The 14,387-nt window shown below is 40.7% G+C and overlaps 2 protein-coding genes across 3 annotated transcripts in view; both read left to right on the top strand.

Moving 5' to 3' along the window:
- Positions 1 to 1,309: 1,309 nt before the first annotated feature.
- LOC113070496 (uncharacterized) lies at positions 1,310 to 8,645 on the top strand. The gene is made up of 5 exons (XM_026243800.1): positions 1,310 to 1,349; positions 2,381 to 2,713; positions 2,845 to 3,156; positions 8,015 to 8,135; positions 8,351 to 8,645. The coding sequence occupies exons 1-5, from the start codon at positions 1,316 to 1,318 to the stop codon at positions 8,496 to 8,498; spliced, it is 948 nt and encodes a 315-aa protein (XP_026099585.1). The 5' UTR covers positions 1,310 to 1,315; the 3' UTR covers positions 8,499 to 8,645.
- Positions 8,646 to 12,111: 3,466 nt separating this feature from the next.
- LOC113070510 (complement receptor type 1) overlaps positions 12,112 to 14,387 on the top strand; it is a 47,158-nt gene continuing 44,882 nt past the window's right edge. The window contains exons 1-2 of one of the 2 annotated variants that reach the window (XM_026243823.1): positions 12,112 to 12,217; positions 12,565 to 12,690. In XM_026243823.1, the coding sequence (XP_026099608.1) occupies positions 12,618 to 12,690 (73 nt within the window). In that variant the 5' untranslated portion in view covers positions 12,112 to 12,217; positions 12,565 to 12,617. The remainder of the gene's footprint in view (positions 12,218 to 12,564; positions 12,691 to 14,387) is intronic. The other variant, XM_026243824.1, reaches the window with a different exon arrangement.

Here is a 14,387-nt window from a genome sequence, read left to right as displayed (position 1 = left end):
TCATTTAAAAAAGGATAATCTTACCAATTTTAAATAAAAATGCGTAGAAAAAGAAAATATTCCATTTTTTGTTACTGACAACATGAAGTGCATTAAGGATTACATTACATCACGATTTCCCAAACCGTTAACATGCAAATATGATACTTAATTATTAACTTATTACCTTAAAATCTCAGGGGTATTTCAAAATAAATATATTAGGTTCAGCTGACAACATTTTTTTTGAGAATCTCTCCATTGCATACGTAATAATAATAATACATAAATGTGTTTGAAAGACAAAAGCCTTCCCAAGACGTCCATGATTAACCTACTGAGTGATAATTCAAATAAAAATGAATCATCATTAGTTAATGCATTGCTGAAATGTTTAGAAATCATGTTGAAACTGAACTGATTTTTGTAAATCTAGTGGTCAAATGCTTTTCCTCTCAGTTTTCTGTGTAATGAACTGGTAAAGGTAAAGTAATGAATTGGTCTTTGTATTAATGCCCACAAAACTGGAAGATGTGTATTAGTGGTAGGCTATTTTAGAAAAGAAAATGTAAAATATGAAAAGTTACAAGCGCTTAATTTTAGGAATTTCATGACGTAATCAAGATTACAATCAGTTACTACCCAGCTCTGTAGATAACATTTTTTATACCACATGACTGTACTGTCACTGAAAGAGATATAGCTACGTAAAAAAAAAAAAGAGTAGATAATTACTGTTTTACTTTCTACTTACATTTCACACACACACAAGTAATATATGTATATGTTTTATATACATCAAAAATCATTTATTAATCAAGCCTTTATACTGGAAAAGGTCTTTAGAAGGTAAGTCTTCCATCTAGTGGCTGTTTAGTTAAATGGCAGTCTTTGACCTTAAAATGACAAGAAAATATAAGTTTAGTCTTTCACACGCACCTGTATATATATTACTAATCAATTACTAATCAAAATCTTTAAAAAAAAAAGTACTAGGAAGGTACATGTTTTATCTAGTGGTTGTTTAGAAAATTTGCAGTCTTTGACCTTTTCCTGTTGCAAAATGCTCTTTCTAACCTCACCAAAAAAGGTTAGATTCTCTGTATTATAATTCTTATTCTTTTAAAGTTATGCATGAAGAGTGCTCTTTCACTTTTCTTAACTTACTAAGGATTGCTCGTCTTCATTTATACATACAGTTTGTCAGCATATTGAAAGACCCTAAAATGCCATTTGAAAACCACAGTTTGTCCACGACTACCTTACATCCTGTTTGACTCTAAATAGCACGCAAGGTGCTTCAACACATAACAGTTTTCACACTCTCACCAACAGTATGAAGGGCCTGTATATACTGCTTTTAGCACAGAGTAAGTCTCTTTCTACTAATCTATTTATGTGTGCTGCCTTGTATTTGCTTCATAAATGAAAACTAGATTTATGTCAGTGTAGTTTTATTTGTAATGAGACCAGTGTTGGCATGGCTTGAGTTGTAATACCACCAGATTTACCTCTTTATATGTCCACCCAACAATTTATTGGACAGCTTTTAGGCAGGAAAATGAAAAAATATATATTGATTTGCTACCATGTTAATGCATTTTTAATTACCTGGACTGGAATCATTGGAGGTACCTACTCTTTTCTTGTGAATCTTATTTTTTTGTTGTTGTTGTTTAATTTGATATGTAGCATTTGCTCAGAACTTCACTAAAAATGTTAAAAATCTCAAAATGTCATGTCAGAGCAGACAGTCTGTTACAGGTTTGCTGTTTTAGAATGATTCTAACCTCTTTTTTAAATTAAAATTCCAAAATAAATTTAGTTTTACATTCATTTACATGGCTTAACAGATCGATGTGGTAAAATAATTTCAAAGTATGATATAAATAATGTAGAACTAACTGAATTACAAACAAATAGTGTCACAACCATCCTAGTCCCACATTAGTTATGAGAGCTGTTATGAACCTCGTCAAATGGAAACGTGTCGCAGTGAAACGTGATTTAGAGTACGTGAAAGTAAAGACAGCTCATTTTTCTGCATTGTGACACATCTGAGTGAAAGCTTCCAGGGGCGGCTTTAAATGGACTAAATTATTAGAGAAATCCTTTAGACCTCACCAAAGAAAAAACATTTTCAGTGCAAAGTCCAGTTAGGAAATTTATTATATTAGAAGTGTCAAAACTTTGAAGAAAAAAAAAGAGAGAGAGAGAGAGAGAAACAAAAACAAAGATGAATTGCTCAGAGTAAGATATATAACATGCATTTAGACAATAAATATGATCACTTTTCATTTCATTCGGACATTAAATGTGATTGAATTAAACATTATATATTGTTTTATTGACAATCAAATTTGTTTATATAGTGCTTAAAAATATAACTTTTTTTCTGTAGTAAGTGTGCAGTTTCAGTGTGATAAAACAAAGATTCAAGCCACAATTGGAAGCACATTGACTATTACCTGCACCTACAAAACAACACAGTACCGATTTAACAAGAAGTACTGGTGTGCTGGAGACTCCAGATCCTCATGTGAAGTTCTGATGGACACCGATGGATTCACACATGCTGCGTACAGAACACGGGCTCAAATCATTGACAGAGTTTCTAGAGGCTTGATTGTTTATATAAGAGATTTAAAGTTTGGTGACAGTGGAATATACTGGGTTGCAATTGACAAAATATATACTGATATAATGACAAGGATACAAGTCACTGTAACAAAAGGTAAGAATTTATTTTCATTTTGTGCATTGCGATAAAGCCAGCCTAAGTCATTTGGCCAGTGCACCTGTAATGGTTCACATTTTATTTTTGAAAATTGACTTTTACTGTAAGAAATATACATTTCATTTCAGAGTCTGTAATAAAACCGAACGTTTGGCCTCTCAGTTCCCCAGAGATGACATGCTGGGGTCAACCATCTGTGTTTCGCTGTTGGAGTGAGAGAGGAACGGATGTGCGGTACACTTGGTACAGAGTTGGACACCCAAACCACATTGTCCTGCACCAATCCACCGATCTCTATCTCCATTGCTCAAACATCACTGAAGACAGTCAGATTTTCTGCTCTGCCTTTAATGATGTCAGCAGCCAGAACAGTGAATTTGTTTCTCTTCAACTACTTCAGCCTGCAGACAAGGACTGTGTTTATCTCATCTCATCAAACAGTGAGTTTAACCTGTACATTAATCAAGTATTTTTTTATATTCCTTTCTGGAATACTTGATTCTGACTAGTCAGTCTTGCAGTGTAGTGGTCAATCATTCTAAATGTCAAAGTTGAGCATGTAGGACTTGATAGTACAATGCATTAGAATAATCAGCACTTTGTTAGTATCTTGAGTGGCAAGTAGGGGTAATCACTTTATTGGGGTCGTCAGGTGTGCCCCTCCTTCCTTGGTGTTTTGTTGATAGGCCCACGACACCTCCAAAGGGCTCAAAAGCAACACTTGGAATCCCAGGTGTGCTGTTCTCTGCTTTAACCCCCCTAGGTATTTTGCAGTCCATTTAGGCATCCTTCCTTTTTAGCCACAGCCAGTTGCTGCTTTGTTTAGCAGCCTCTGACAGCGACCTAATGGCTTGTCCTCTGACTCCCATCCCTTTCAGTAGCCTGGTTGTTGCTGTGGCTATAAAACCTCTTCACCCACCCTATGGGAAGCAATTGGGTTTGCCAGCCCCATTGTACTGCTTTGGCTGATATAATATAAATAGATATAGATCTGATATAGAAGAAGGACTGTTGTGAGATTGACCACAGTATTAGATCTGGCCTGAGGTTAGTTGTAATTATCTCAGACGGAAAGCTGAGCTTCTGGTCCAGATCAACCTGCATTTTCCAGTCCTGGGCAGTGTCCAGCAGGGTTGCATGTGCAAGCATTTATTGGTCAGAGACGTGGTCATAACAGGCATAAGTCAAACAATGGTAAACAGGTTTATCAAGGGCATGACACAAGAATAGTCCTAGGACAAGCATGGGTCTTCGATGAGTGAACAATTTCCAGACAGGGTAATCCAAAGGGTAAATCCAAAAATACGAAAGCAAGAATCAAAGCCAGGTAAATAATCCAAAACACGAAGGCAAGACAAGGTAGGAAATAAGACAACATGGGCTAAACAATACTCGGCAGTGAATGGTGGTGTGAGACGGAGTTGCATACTGACAGAATAATGAGATAACGAGGAGAGAGAAGCAAATCAATTACTATTGTTGGGTGCCACCACCGCCCAAGGGGCTCAAGCGAACGCCACCGCCTCAGGAGATTCAGCAGCATTGGCCGCCACCTCTGGAGAAGCTGCAGCAGGTGCCATCACCTCTGGAAACATGGCAGCGTGAGCCACTACCTCGGGAGGATCTTGTAGCACTACCTCTGGTGAAATGACAGTGAGCACCACAATCTATAAAGTTTCAGTGGTGGTGTATGCAGCCCAAACACACCATAAAGCAATCCCCCACATGGGAAGTGCTGCAGGCAAGGGAATTAGTTCCTGAAAAGGAAGGGTTGAGTGCACTGGTTTAAGGATACCAGCTGCATGTGCTGATACCAGCATTGCATCCTCCTCGCTGGATGCCAGTCTGGAAGACTGAAGAGCTGACCTCAAGGCTCTGGGTGCAACAGACAGGGAGTTATAGGATTGAGGATGAACAGATGAGACACAGTGAACCGATGTCACATGATGACACTCTAGAAGATCAGCGGAGATGTGACAAGGCTCTGGATGATTGGCAGAGACCTGACGAGGCTCTGGACGATCGGCTGAGATATGAGTAGTCAAGATGTGCAACTGTGATTTGACTTGATTCATGAAGAACAGCTGTGACTTGACTCTGGAAGATCAACCTTGACTTGACTCTGGGAGATCAACGGTGACTTGACTAATATTGACTGTGACTTGACTGGACTCAGGAAGATCAGATGCAACTTGACTTGACTACTGAAGATCAGCTGTGGCTGCCATTTTGCAATCAGGCTCAGTTTTTACCACCATTTCGTGCTCGTGCTCTAGTGCGACTGCCATTACATGGGTGAGTGCCATGTCACATTCTTCCTCTGTGAGGCTCAACGGTGAATGAAGAGCCAACAGTCAACAAAGTATAATCCATAAACTGAGCTAGTGATGAGCATGGCCGCTTGCATCAAAGCTAAGATTTAAGAGGATGGTTAATGCCATCACAAAAAAACTCTGTCTAGAAAAAAGTTTTCTAGTGATCATGAGCCCTGCCTAAGGGCTAACAAAATTACTGCCGTGTCCATACTTGGCTAATGTTCTTCAGAAAAGCCGCTGAGTTCCTTGTGTGGCTGAGTATTCTCTAACAGGGCTGATCCGACGAGACGTGAGACAAGCGGATCCATGTGCAAGCTTTTATTTGTCAGAGACGTGGTCATAATAGGCATGGATCAAACAATGGCAAATAGATATATAGAGGGCAAGACACAAGAATAATCCTAGGGTAAGTGGGGGTCTTTGACAATATCCAGACAGGGTAATCCAAAGGGTAAATCCAAATATGCAAAAGCAAGAATCAAACCAGGTAAACAATCCAAAACAAAACACGAAGGCAAGACAAGGCAGGAAACATCACGACATGGGCTAAACAATACTCTGAAACTGAGTTAAATAGAGAGACAGAATAATGAGGTAACGAGGAGGGAGGAGCTAATCAATTACTATAGAAACTGAAAAGATGGGCAATGGAGCAAGGGAACACAGAAACGATGGGGAACAAGAACATTTCAAAATAAGAGTCCACAAAACCAAAGATCATAGAACATAGACTTGGAAACTGACAGTCACACACTTTTGTGTTTATTTTGTTATTAAAGTTTTATTTGAATGTTCGCTGGTTCCCGCCTCCTTCCCGGGACCACGAACGTTACTAAGTTGCAGTTGGCTTTACTGGAATCTTTCCTGTTCTTACGAAGGCAGTGGCTTTTGAGAATCCAGGGGATGGAGGAGGGAGTGCACTGGTGGTGGCTCTCCTTCCCTCCAGGATAATTGAGCCAGTTGTCTCAGAACCTGATTGTCCCTCCAGGTGTAACGTCCTGGGAAATACTGGTTTTGCAGCTGACAAGGATATGCCTTAGCTGGATGGTGCCTTGAATGGCTGACACCGCAGTCGGTGCATGAATGAGTGTGTAAATGGGTGAATGTGAGGCAACTTGTAGAGCGCTTTGGATGGCCATGTGGTCTGTTGAAAGTGATATATAAATGCAGTCTATTTACCATTTTACCATTTAGCGTTGCTGGGGTTTGACAGGGAGGACATGATGGATCTTCTCCACTTCACTGGTTTAGGTTCTTGGATGTGGGGAGAACATCGTAGGTTGCTCTGATAATGAGCAACCAATCTGCTTCCTTCCATCTCCCAAAGATCCCTCAGGTCAGTTTATGTTGCTCCAGATTGTTGGGGTCTACTTGTTCTCAGTTACCACTCAGCAGCCGCTTGTATTATACCATCTTGAGACTTGGTCAGGGTCATGTCCAGTCTCACATTGTTCTACTTCAGTGAGGCAAGAGACAGGTAGTTCCAGGGCACTTTTCCCATACAGGCCGATATTACTGAGGCATTGGGGAAGTCCATGCCACTTCTTGCTATAAGAACTGACCAGCTTCTTGATTTTAGTAATGGGAACCTTGTAAACTCTTAGAGGCCACATTAGACAAGGGAGCAATCCGAATTGCAGGCACCACAGTTTCAGCTTACCAGAAAGCAAGGTATTATTTATACTGTCAAGACCTTTAATGGTTTCTTCCCTCATTTGGTCACTCTGTTTTGAGTCCCTGAGACAAACAAAAGGTGTTGAAATTTTTATATCTATATATATATATATATATATATATATATATATATATATATATATATATATATATATATATATATATATATATATATATATATATATATCCGATTTGGCCTGCCATGTCATATCATGCTGGGGGAGAACATCTTCAATTTCTAAAATTATATATAATTTTAGAAATTGAAGATGTTCTCCCCCAGCATGATATGACATGGCAGGCCAAATCGGATGTCTTCATGGGCCAGCTTTGGTAGATTTTTTTTGTTTGTCCCATTCATTTACATGGAAAGGGCAGGCTTTATGACCTACAGTATACTGCAGCCAGCCACCAAGGGGCAATTAAAATGTTTTGTCCCTGCTACATTTCTGGACGTTGATCGCATAAGCATCCTTGCTGCCTATTTAGGGTAAAAGCGATCTTGCAATGAATAAAAAATTACTTAATTTGTGTTCCGAAGATGAATGAAGGTCTTAGGTGTTTGGAATGACATGAGGGTGAGTAATTAATGACAAAATGTTAATTTTTGGGTGAACTATCCCTTTAACAGCGTAAATAGCAGTAGGCCAACATTACTCTATATTACACTGCTGAGGCCTAACACATCAATCTAATATACATTCAATTTCTTTCCTACCTGTTCAACTTCACAATCAGCTGTTTTTACTTTTTGTTTTAGTGTAACTCATTCATGTTTTTAACATAACTTTTGTTATATTATTTGGCATTCTGTTGATGCAATACAATGAATCACAGTCATCTACAGTCTCCCAGTGGCCTACATCAATGTCACTTTAGTGTTTAGTAAGTAATTTATACCAAAACAAAAGATAACATTTGTGTTTTTATGTCTGAAAAAAATATATTTTTGCCTTACATTTCATAATAAATTTAGTCAAGCTCAGTGCTAACTCAGTTTTTATCTGTTTATTTTCATGTAATAGAATGTGTACAACAGATTGTGGATGATTTAAAGGTCACAAAGGATACATCTTTTGATTTAATTAAGGATTGTATTGCAATAGTACTGTGACATTGTTGTGTTGCTAGCCTAGGCCAGTTGTTTTGTACACAGCGTAATGGTATAATAATTTTGAAACTTGTTTTCATTAGTTTTACTTGACGTGTGGACAAGATGTAGCACTTCATTTCTATAGTATAAATATATATAGTGTGATGTTTACATGCTTCTAAGATATCTGAAGACAAACCTTTTTTCATTGACCAGTTTTTTCTAGCTATGATTGTATAAGAAGCACAACAACACTCTCAACATCCATTCAAACCACAGAGATATTCCTGAGCTCTGCAACAGTTTCTCATCTCACATGGAGTCAGAATAAAACCATGTAAGTTGATCAGACATGAACAGAAAGCTATTGTTCAGCATGGTAAAATCAGTTCAAAACAAGACAGCAACAATAACTTTCTTGAGAACATGCATAATAAAAATATTAAAAGTATAAATTTGTAATAATACTCTTTTCGATGCAATTGTGAATAGGAACTCACAGTAGTTCAGTACAATTGTTCACAGACTGAAAACGTATGTTTTGTTCTGTAGGTCATGTTCTGGTTTACCACTGTGGTATGAGTGTCTTCGTTGGATTCTCTCCTCAGTTATGATTACCATCTTATGTGTAGTGCACACATGGTCAAAATATACATCAAAAAGGCTTAGGGCTCAAGGCAAACACCCCAAAGACATCTGAATGAGAAACATGGTCGCAGCTTCATTGCAAGTGTTTCTTTATTTATGATGTGCATGTACAAACTTTTCATTCTTTTTAATTCACACACTGACTTAAAAATTATATTTCTTGTTCTCATTATCCACAAGCTGTACAATTAATTCAGCTCCAAACTGCATGATTCATTCAAATTTTGTTTTGTAGACATTTAAGCTTTAGATGTGTCTTTTTTTCTTAAAATGTAAAAAATAAATAAATATATATGGACAGGTGGTCCTTGCATTACTTACATTACAAGCAGATATCAACATTAATGCAATTAATATTATTAAGTATTGCAGGGGTTAACTTGTATCCTGTTTTTCCCATCGACACAATTCAATGGGAATGAAACCATGCAAGACTAAAACTGAAAGTGACCCGTTATCTTGTCTGCCTTTCCTGAAAGGAAAATATCACACACAATGAGCTTTTGTTGAAGTTGTTTTGGGACCTTGTTGCAAGGACAGTGATCAAGGGGGAAAAAAATACTGTAAAGTAAATCAGTAAAGACAGATTGTTCCCTATACTTTGAAAGTTTTATATACACATTTGAAAAATAAAAATAAAAAAGGCAACCGAACACAATTTCTTTTTTATTAACTATATTTTTTTGATTTTTTTTTTTTTTTAATGCAAGAATTCCCAAACTTTGTCAGCTGAACCCCTCTGATCTAAAATATTCAATAAGTACCCGCTGAGATTCAATTTTAGATATCAGTCATTTCAAGCATTCATGTTCATGGTTTTCTAGTGTCAGATGACATACAGGGAAATAAAATGTTTTATTTATTTTAATTATTCATTTATTTATTTATATATTTTTATTTGTATTTTAAGAGTAACAGGCATGAATCATTATAGTGTAATAGCAGTAATGACAACAGCAGCAAAAAAAAAAAAAAGCATTGATTATTTTTAAATAATAGTAGCCAATTATTTTTCAAGCTGCAATGCATGTGTCATGATTCTGCCCTCGTGTCCTTGATTTTTCCTAGTCTTGAGGCAGGATCATGACAGACCCTTGTTTTGTGTACAAGCACATGGCCTTGTCTTTGGGCCATGTGCTTGTGTTGTCTCGTTCCCTTGCCCCGCCCCCCTTGTTAACCTAGTCGTGTCTTGATTGTCCCATCTGTGCCACCTGTCGTGTCTTGATTGTTCCCCCTATTTAGATCTCCTAGTGTGCTCTGTCTTGCGTCGGTTCATTGTGTTACTTATGTGTTTCTGAGATTTGTTCATCACTTGTGATTGTACCTGTTCCTGAAGAAGTGTTTTGTATTTCTGTGAGTGTTTGTTTATAGTTAGTGTTCCCGTGCTTTGAGTCTTTGTTTATCCCGTTAACTCAGTCCTGTTCAGTTATTTTGTATTTCCCTAGTCAGTGTTTTCCCCCTCGTGGGTTTTTGTTTTCCCTTTTTGTTAAATAAATCCTGTGTTTAGTCACTTCCTGTCTGCACCTGAGTTCCTCCCTTACCAAGATCCTGACAGAATGAACCGACCTCCAAGGAACTCAGCAGACAGGAGGCAATGCTGGATGGCATCAGCCAGCCAGCGAGATTGTTTTGAGGGCTCTCGCCTTGTGGTGTTCCTGGGGACCAGGGGAGGTCGTTCCGGAGTGAGCGGGCGAGAGGAGGAGCCCCAGAGGTCCCCACCTACCCAGCTGCCGGCGATCCCGGAGGGTCGTGTCCTGGCCGTGGCAACCCTGGGGGGTCAGGCAAGCCCCTCCCAGAGTCCTGAGGTGCCCTCCTCAGCCAGCAGTCTCCCCATGAAACGAGGGAGACGGTTTTCATGGGAGTCGGCTTCAGAGTCTTCGGCGTCCGAGTCTGCCCTGTCCGAGACCAAACTCCCCCAACCCGCCTCTGACCCAGCTGTAGCCTCTGCACCGCGCCCGAGGAGGAAGAGGAAGAAGAAGGGGCCTGCCGGTCCTGTGACCCTGTCTCCTCCCGAGTCAGCAGCGGTGAGCGTGCCTGAGCCAGCAGCGGTGAGCGCTGGCGTGCCCGTGCCAGCAGCGGAGAGAGCTGGCGTGCCCGAGCCAGCAGCGGTGGGCGTGCCCGAGCCAGCAGCGGTGGGCGTGCCCGAGCCAGCAGCGGTGAGCGTGCCCGAGCCAGCAACAGTGAGCGTGCCCGAGCCGGCAAAGAAGAGAGCTGCAGTCGTGAGAGCGGAGGAGAGAGCCGCGGCCGACTCTGCAGCAAAGACTCTTGTACAGTCGGTCTCATCCCATAAGGAGCTGCCTATTATCCTAGCTGCTAAAGCTTTTTCTGATTATTTGTCCCGTCTTGTCCAAATTTTAGAAGTCCCCGTCAGTCCTGTTTTGTCCCCTGACCCTGTCCCCAGAAGTCCTAAGTGTCCAGCCGTTGTCTCCCCGTGTCCTGTTGATGTGGCCCCGTGTCCTGTTGATGTGGCCCCGTGTCCTGTTGATGTGGCCCCGTGTCCCGTTGATGTGGCCCCGTGTCCCGTTGATGTGCCCCCGTGTCCAGTAGATGTTGTATCCCCGTGCCCTGTAGATGTTGTCTCCCCGTGCCCTGTAGATGTTGTTCCCCCGTGTCCAGCTGTCGTCTCCCCGCGTCCTGTAAGTCTTGCCCCGCGTCCCGTAAGTGTTGCCCCGCGTCCCTTGTCTGCTCCTATCATGCCCCCTGTCAGTTGTCCCGAGACCCCTCCCCGCCCCTCACCACCCAGACCTGCCCGTACCCCCCGTCGTCAGCCTTCGTCCTGTCCTCCTAAGATTCCTGCACCACCCACCCACCCTGGTCTGTCCCCCATGAACTTTGTGGTCCCGCCTCCTCCCCTTCCCTGTTTGTTTTTTTTGATTTGTCACCCCAACCCTGCCGTCGTGTATTCATGTCTGCCTTTGTTATTATTTGTCATGTCTTGTTGGTTTGTGTCGGTGTCCCAGTCCGTCATGTCAGTCATGTCTCGTGTTTGATGTTCCCTTGAGGAGCTTCTGGAAGCCGCTCCTTAAGGGAGGGGTTCTGTCATGATTCTGCCCTCGTGTCCTTGATTTTTCCTAGTCTTGAGGCAGGATCATGACAGACCCTTGTTTTGTGTACAAGCACATGGCCTTGTCTTTGGGCCATGTGCTTGTGTTGTCTCGTTCCCTTGCCCCGCCCCCCTTGTTAACCTAGTCGTGTCTTGATTGTCCCATCTGTGCCACCTGTCGTGTCTTGATTGTTCCCCCTATTTAGATCTCCTAGTGTGCTCTGTCTTGCGTCGGTTCATTGTGTTACTTATGTGTTTCTGAGATTTGTTCATCACTTGTGATTGTACCTGTTCCTGAAGAAGTGTTTTGTATTTCTGTGAGTGTTTGTTTATAGTTAGTGTTCCCGTGCTTTGAGTCTTTGTTTATCCCGTTAACTCAGTCCTGTTCAGTTATTTTGTATTTCCCTAGTCAGTGTTTTCCCCCTCGTGGGTTTTTGTTTTCCCTTTTTGTTAAATAAATCCTGTGTTTAGTCACTTCCTGTCTGCACCTGAGTTCCTCCCTTACCAAGATCCTGACAGCATGCTGATTAAACAAACATAAATTCTACTGCTACTAAAAAAAAAAAAAAGCCCTGTTCAAGCTACACTTCTATATTGAACTTTTTTGCAAGTTGCTGGATCAGGTTACCGGGATTTATACTTGTGCACACCCATCCTGTTTTCCCCAGTCTTCATCTTTTCATGAGTATTGTTGAGGACACACAAATTATTAAGGACTCGGCTTCAGTGTGAGTAAAGTTCCTTTTATTTTTTTTTTACTTTTAATCTGCTTTTTTAAACAATGTTAATCTTAGCATTAAGTTTTAGAGATTGTGTATTTTTGCTAAGAACACCTCTGGGTAAAGACTCAAGGAATTGTTCTTAAATATAAAATATTTACTACATTAAAACTAATTTTAATACAGTTCTATTCATTTCTTGTTGGGTATTTAATTAAAAAGATTTACCTTGAAAATGGCTTCAGTGTTCTTCAAATCCATTTGATTCTGCATGAATTGTGGGCGTCAATAACATGCGACTCACCCTGAATCCAAGAATATCCCTTATAATTTGCTGTTCCACTGCTGTTTTGCAGAAAACTAAGTATTCTGAAATTATATTGGGCTAGTTCACCAATGTTCAGAGACTATGGCATTTATGTTGCTGAATCTTTGTGCTCCTGCGCTCTTCCTGAGTCTTCTGAAAGCTGGGAGCATCAGAGGTGAGTTTGATACATATTCGTCATTCTGATAGCTGCAATGACATTTGTGACCTTAGTCCACTACACCAGTCTTAAGTCGTTGGGGTATATATTTAGCAATAGCCAAAACAACATTGTATGGGTCAAAATTATTGATTTTTCTTTTATGCCAAAAATCATTATGATATTAAACGTACAGTATGGAATTTTTGGCCACCAGGGGTCACTTAATCAAAATAATAACATAAGACATACTTTGATGACGTCGGGAAAGAGCGTAAGGCTCATGGGAGTTGTTGTTCATTGGAACACGCGCTCTGTCGCTTCCCACATTCCTCACTCATTCTAACTTAGTATTTTGACAATCACGTCTTTTCGAACGGAGAGATATAGATGGTTTCAACAGCAACAACATAAACAAACGTTACTGAGCATGAGCGCTTTTGTGGACCTAACTTAACTTCCGGTAGACTTCCAAATAGAATCAATAACAACAGCCAAGTCCCTCTAGAGTAGATATTTTTTGATAACAAACAAAATGTTTGCTGCGTGGATCAGGCGGACTTAATGAAAATGCTAATTCATTATTTGCCAACAGGAGATGTTTTTAAGCATAGACATAAAGCGCGAGAAACAGAGGTTTCCCCAATAACAGTTGTAAACGAAGCAGAGCTGGTACGCTCATACGCTGCTATCAGGCATATAACAGGCAAGTCTTCCTTCAAAAATACAGCAATATAAAAACACCTGTGCCTCGCTTTGATATTTAAAGGGGGGGGTGAAATGCTATTTTATGCATACTGGGTTTTTTACACTGTTAAAGAGTTGGATTCCCATGCTAAACATGGACAAAGTTTCAAAAATTAAGTTGTACGTTTGAAGGAGTATTTTTGTTCCCAAAATACTTCCGGTTTGTCACAAGTTTCGGAAAGTTTTTTTCGAGTATGGCTCTGTGTGACGTTAGATGGAGCGGAATTTCCTTATATGGGTCCTAAGGCACTTCTGCCGGAAGAGCGTGCGCTCCTGTATAGCAGATCACTGAGAGCAGAGACATTCACTGATCAGAGCGAGAGCGTCGCGAAAAGTCACAAAAGGAGTGCGTTTTTGGTTGCCAGGGCAAGACAACCCTGCACAGATTACCAAAAAAAAAAAAAAACAGCATTAAGGGACCAGTGGATGGAGTTTATTTTTACAGAGCATCAACGGAGTTGTGCAAGTGTTTTTGTTTGTTCCCTGCATTTCGAAGATGCTTGTTTTACAAACAAGGCCCAGTTTGATGCCGGATTTGCTTATAATTTATTTCTTAAGGATGATGCAGTCCCAACGAAAAAGGGTCACGATCATGTGTTGGAACCGCACGCGGTGAGTAAAACTGCTTAAAATATCTCTGCCTCCTTGTTAGTGCGTCCCCTCCCATGCCGGAGACCCGGGTTCGAACCCCGCTCGGAGCGAGTCGTTGCTGCTGCTGCTGCTGCTGCTGCTCGTTCAGTTTTAGCCTCGGGATCTGATTCTGGATCATAAATATACGCTGAATCTGACTGTTAGCCATGGTTTGTTTTGGATGATGGTTTTTCCCTCACGGTAATGTCACAGTTTCCACATGCTCTCAACGCAAAAGCCTACTGGCGCTCGTGATTCTTTAGCTCCGTCCACACGTCACGCCTCCAGCCGGTCGTGTTTTTCCGGGAAAAATCGGTACAGACTATCTTTCTCTTATG

The sequence above is a fragment of the Carassius auratus genome, unplaced genomic scaffold, assembly GCF_003368295.1.
Source record: "Carassius auratus strain Wakin unplaced genomic scaffold, ASM336829v1 scaf_tig00004557, whole genome shotgun sequence".
NCBI lineage: Eukaryota > Metazoa > Chordata > Actinopteri > Cypriniformes > Cyprinidae > Carassius > Carassius auratus.
Note: the sequence above shows the minus strand (reverse complement) of the source record. Positions and strands in the feature narration are given on the sequence as shown.

Bases quoted from the DNA above. Each gene is read 5' to 3' on its own strand.
- LOC113070496 (XM_026243800.1), top strand. From the start codon at position 1,316: ATGAAGGGCCTGTATATACTGCTTTTAGCACAGA. The intron at 1,350-2,380 runs GTAAGTCTCTTT...TTTTTTCTGTAG, and splicing joins TATACTGCTTTTAGCACAGA to TAAGTGTGCAGTTTCAGTGT. The intron at 3,157-8,014 runs GTGAGTTTAACC...TTCATTGACCAG, and splicing joins TTATCTCATCTCATCAAACA to TTTTTTCTAGCTATGATTGT.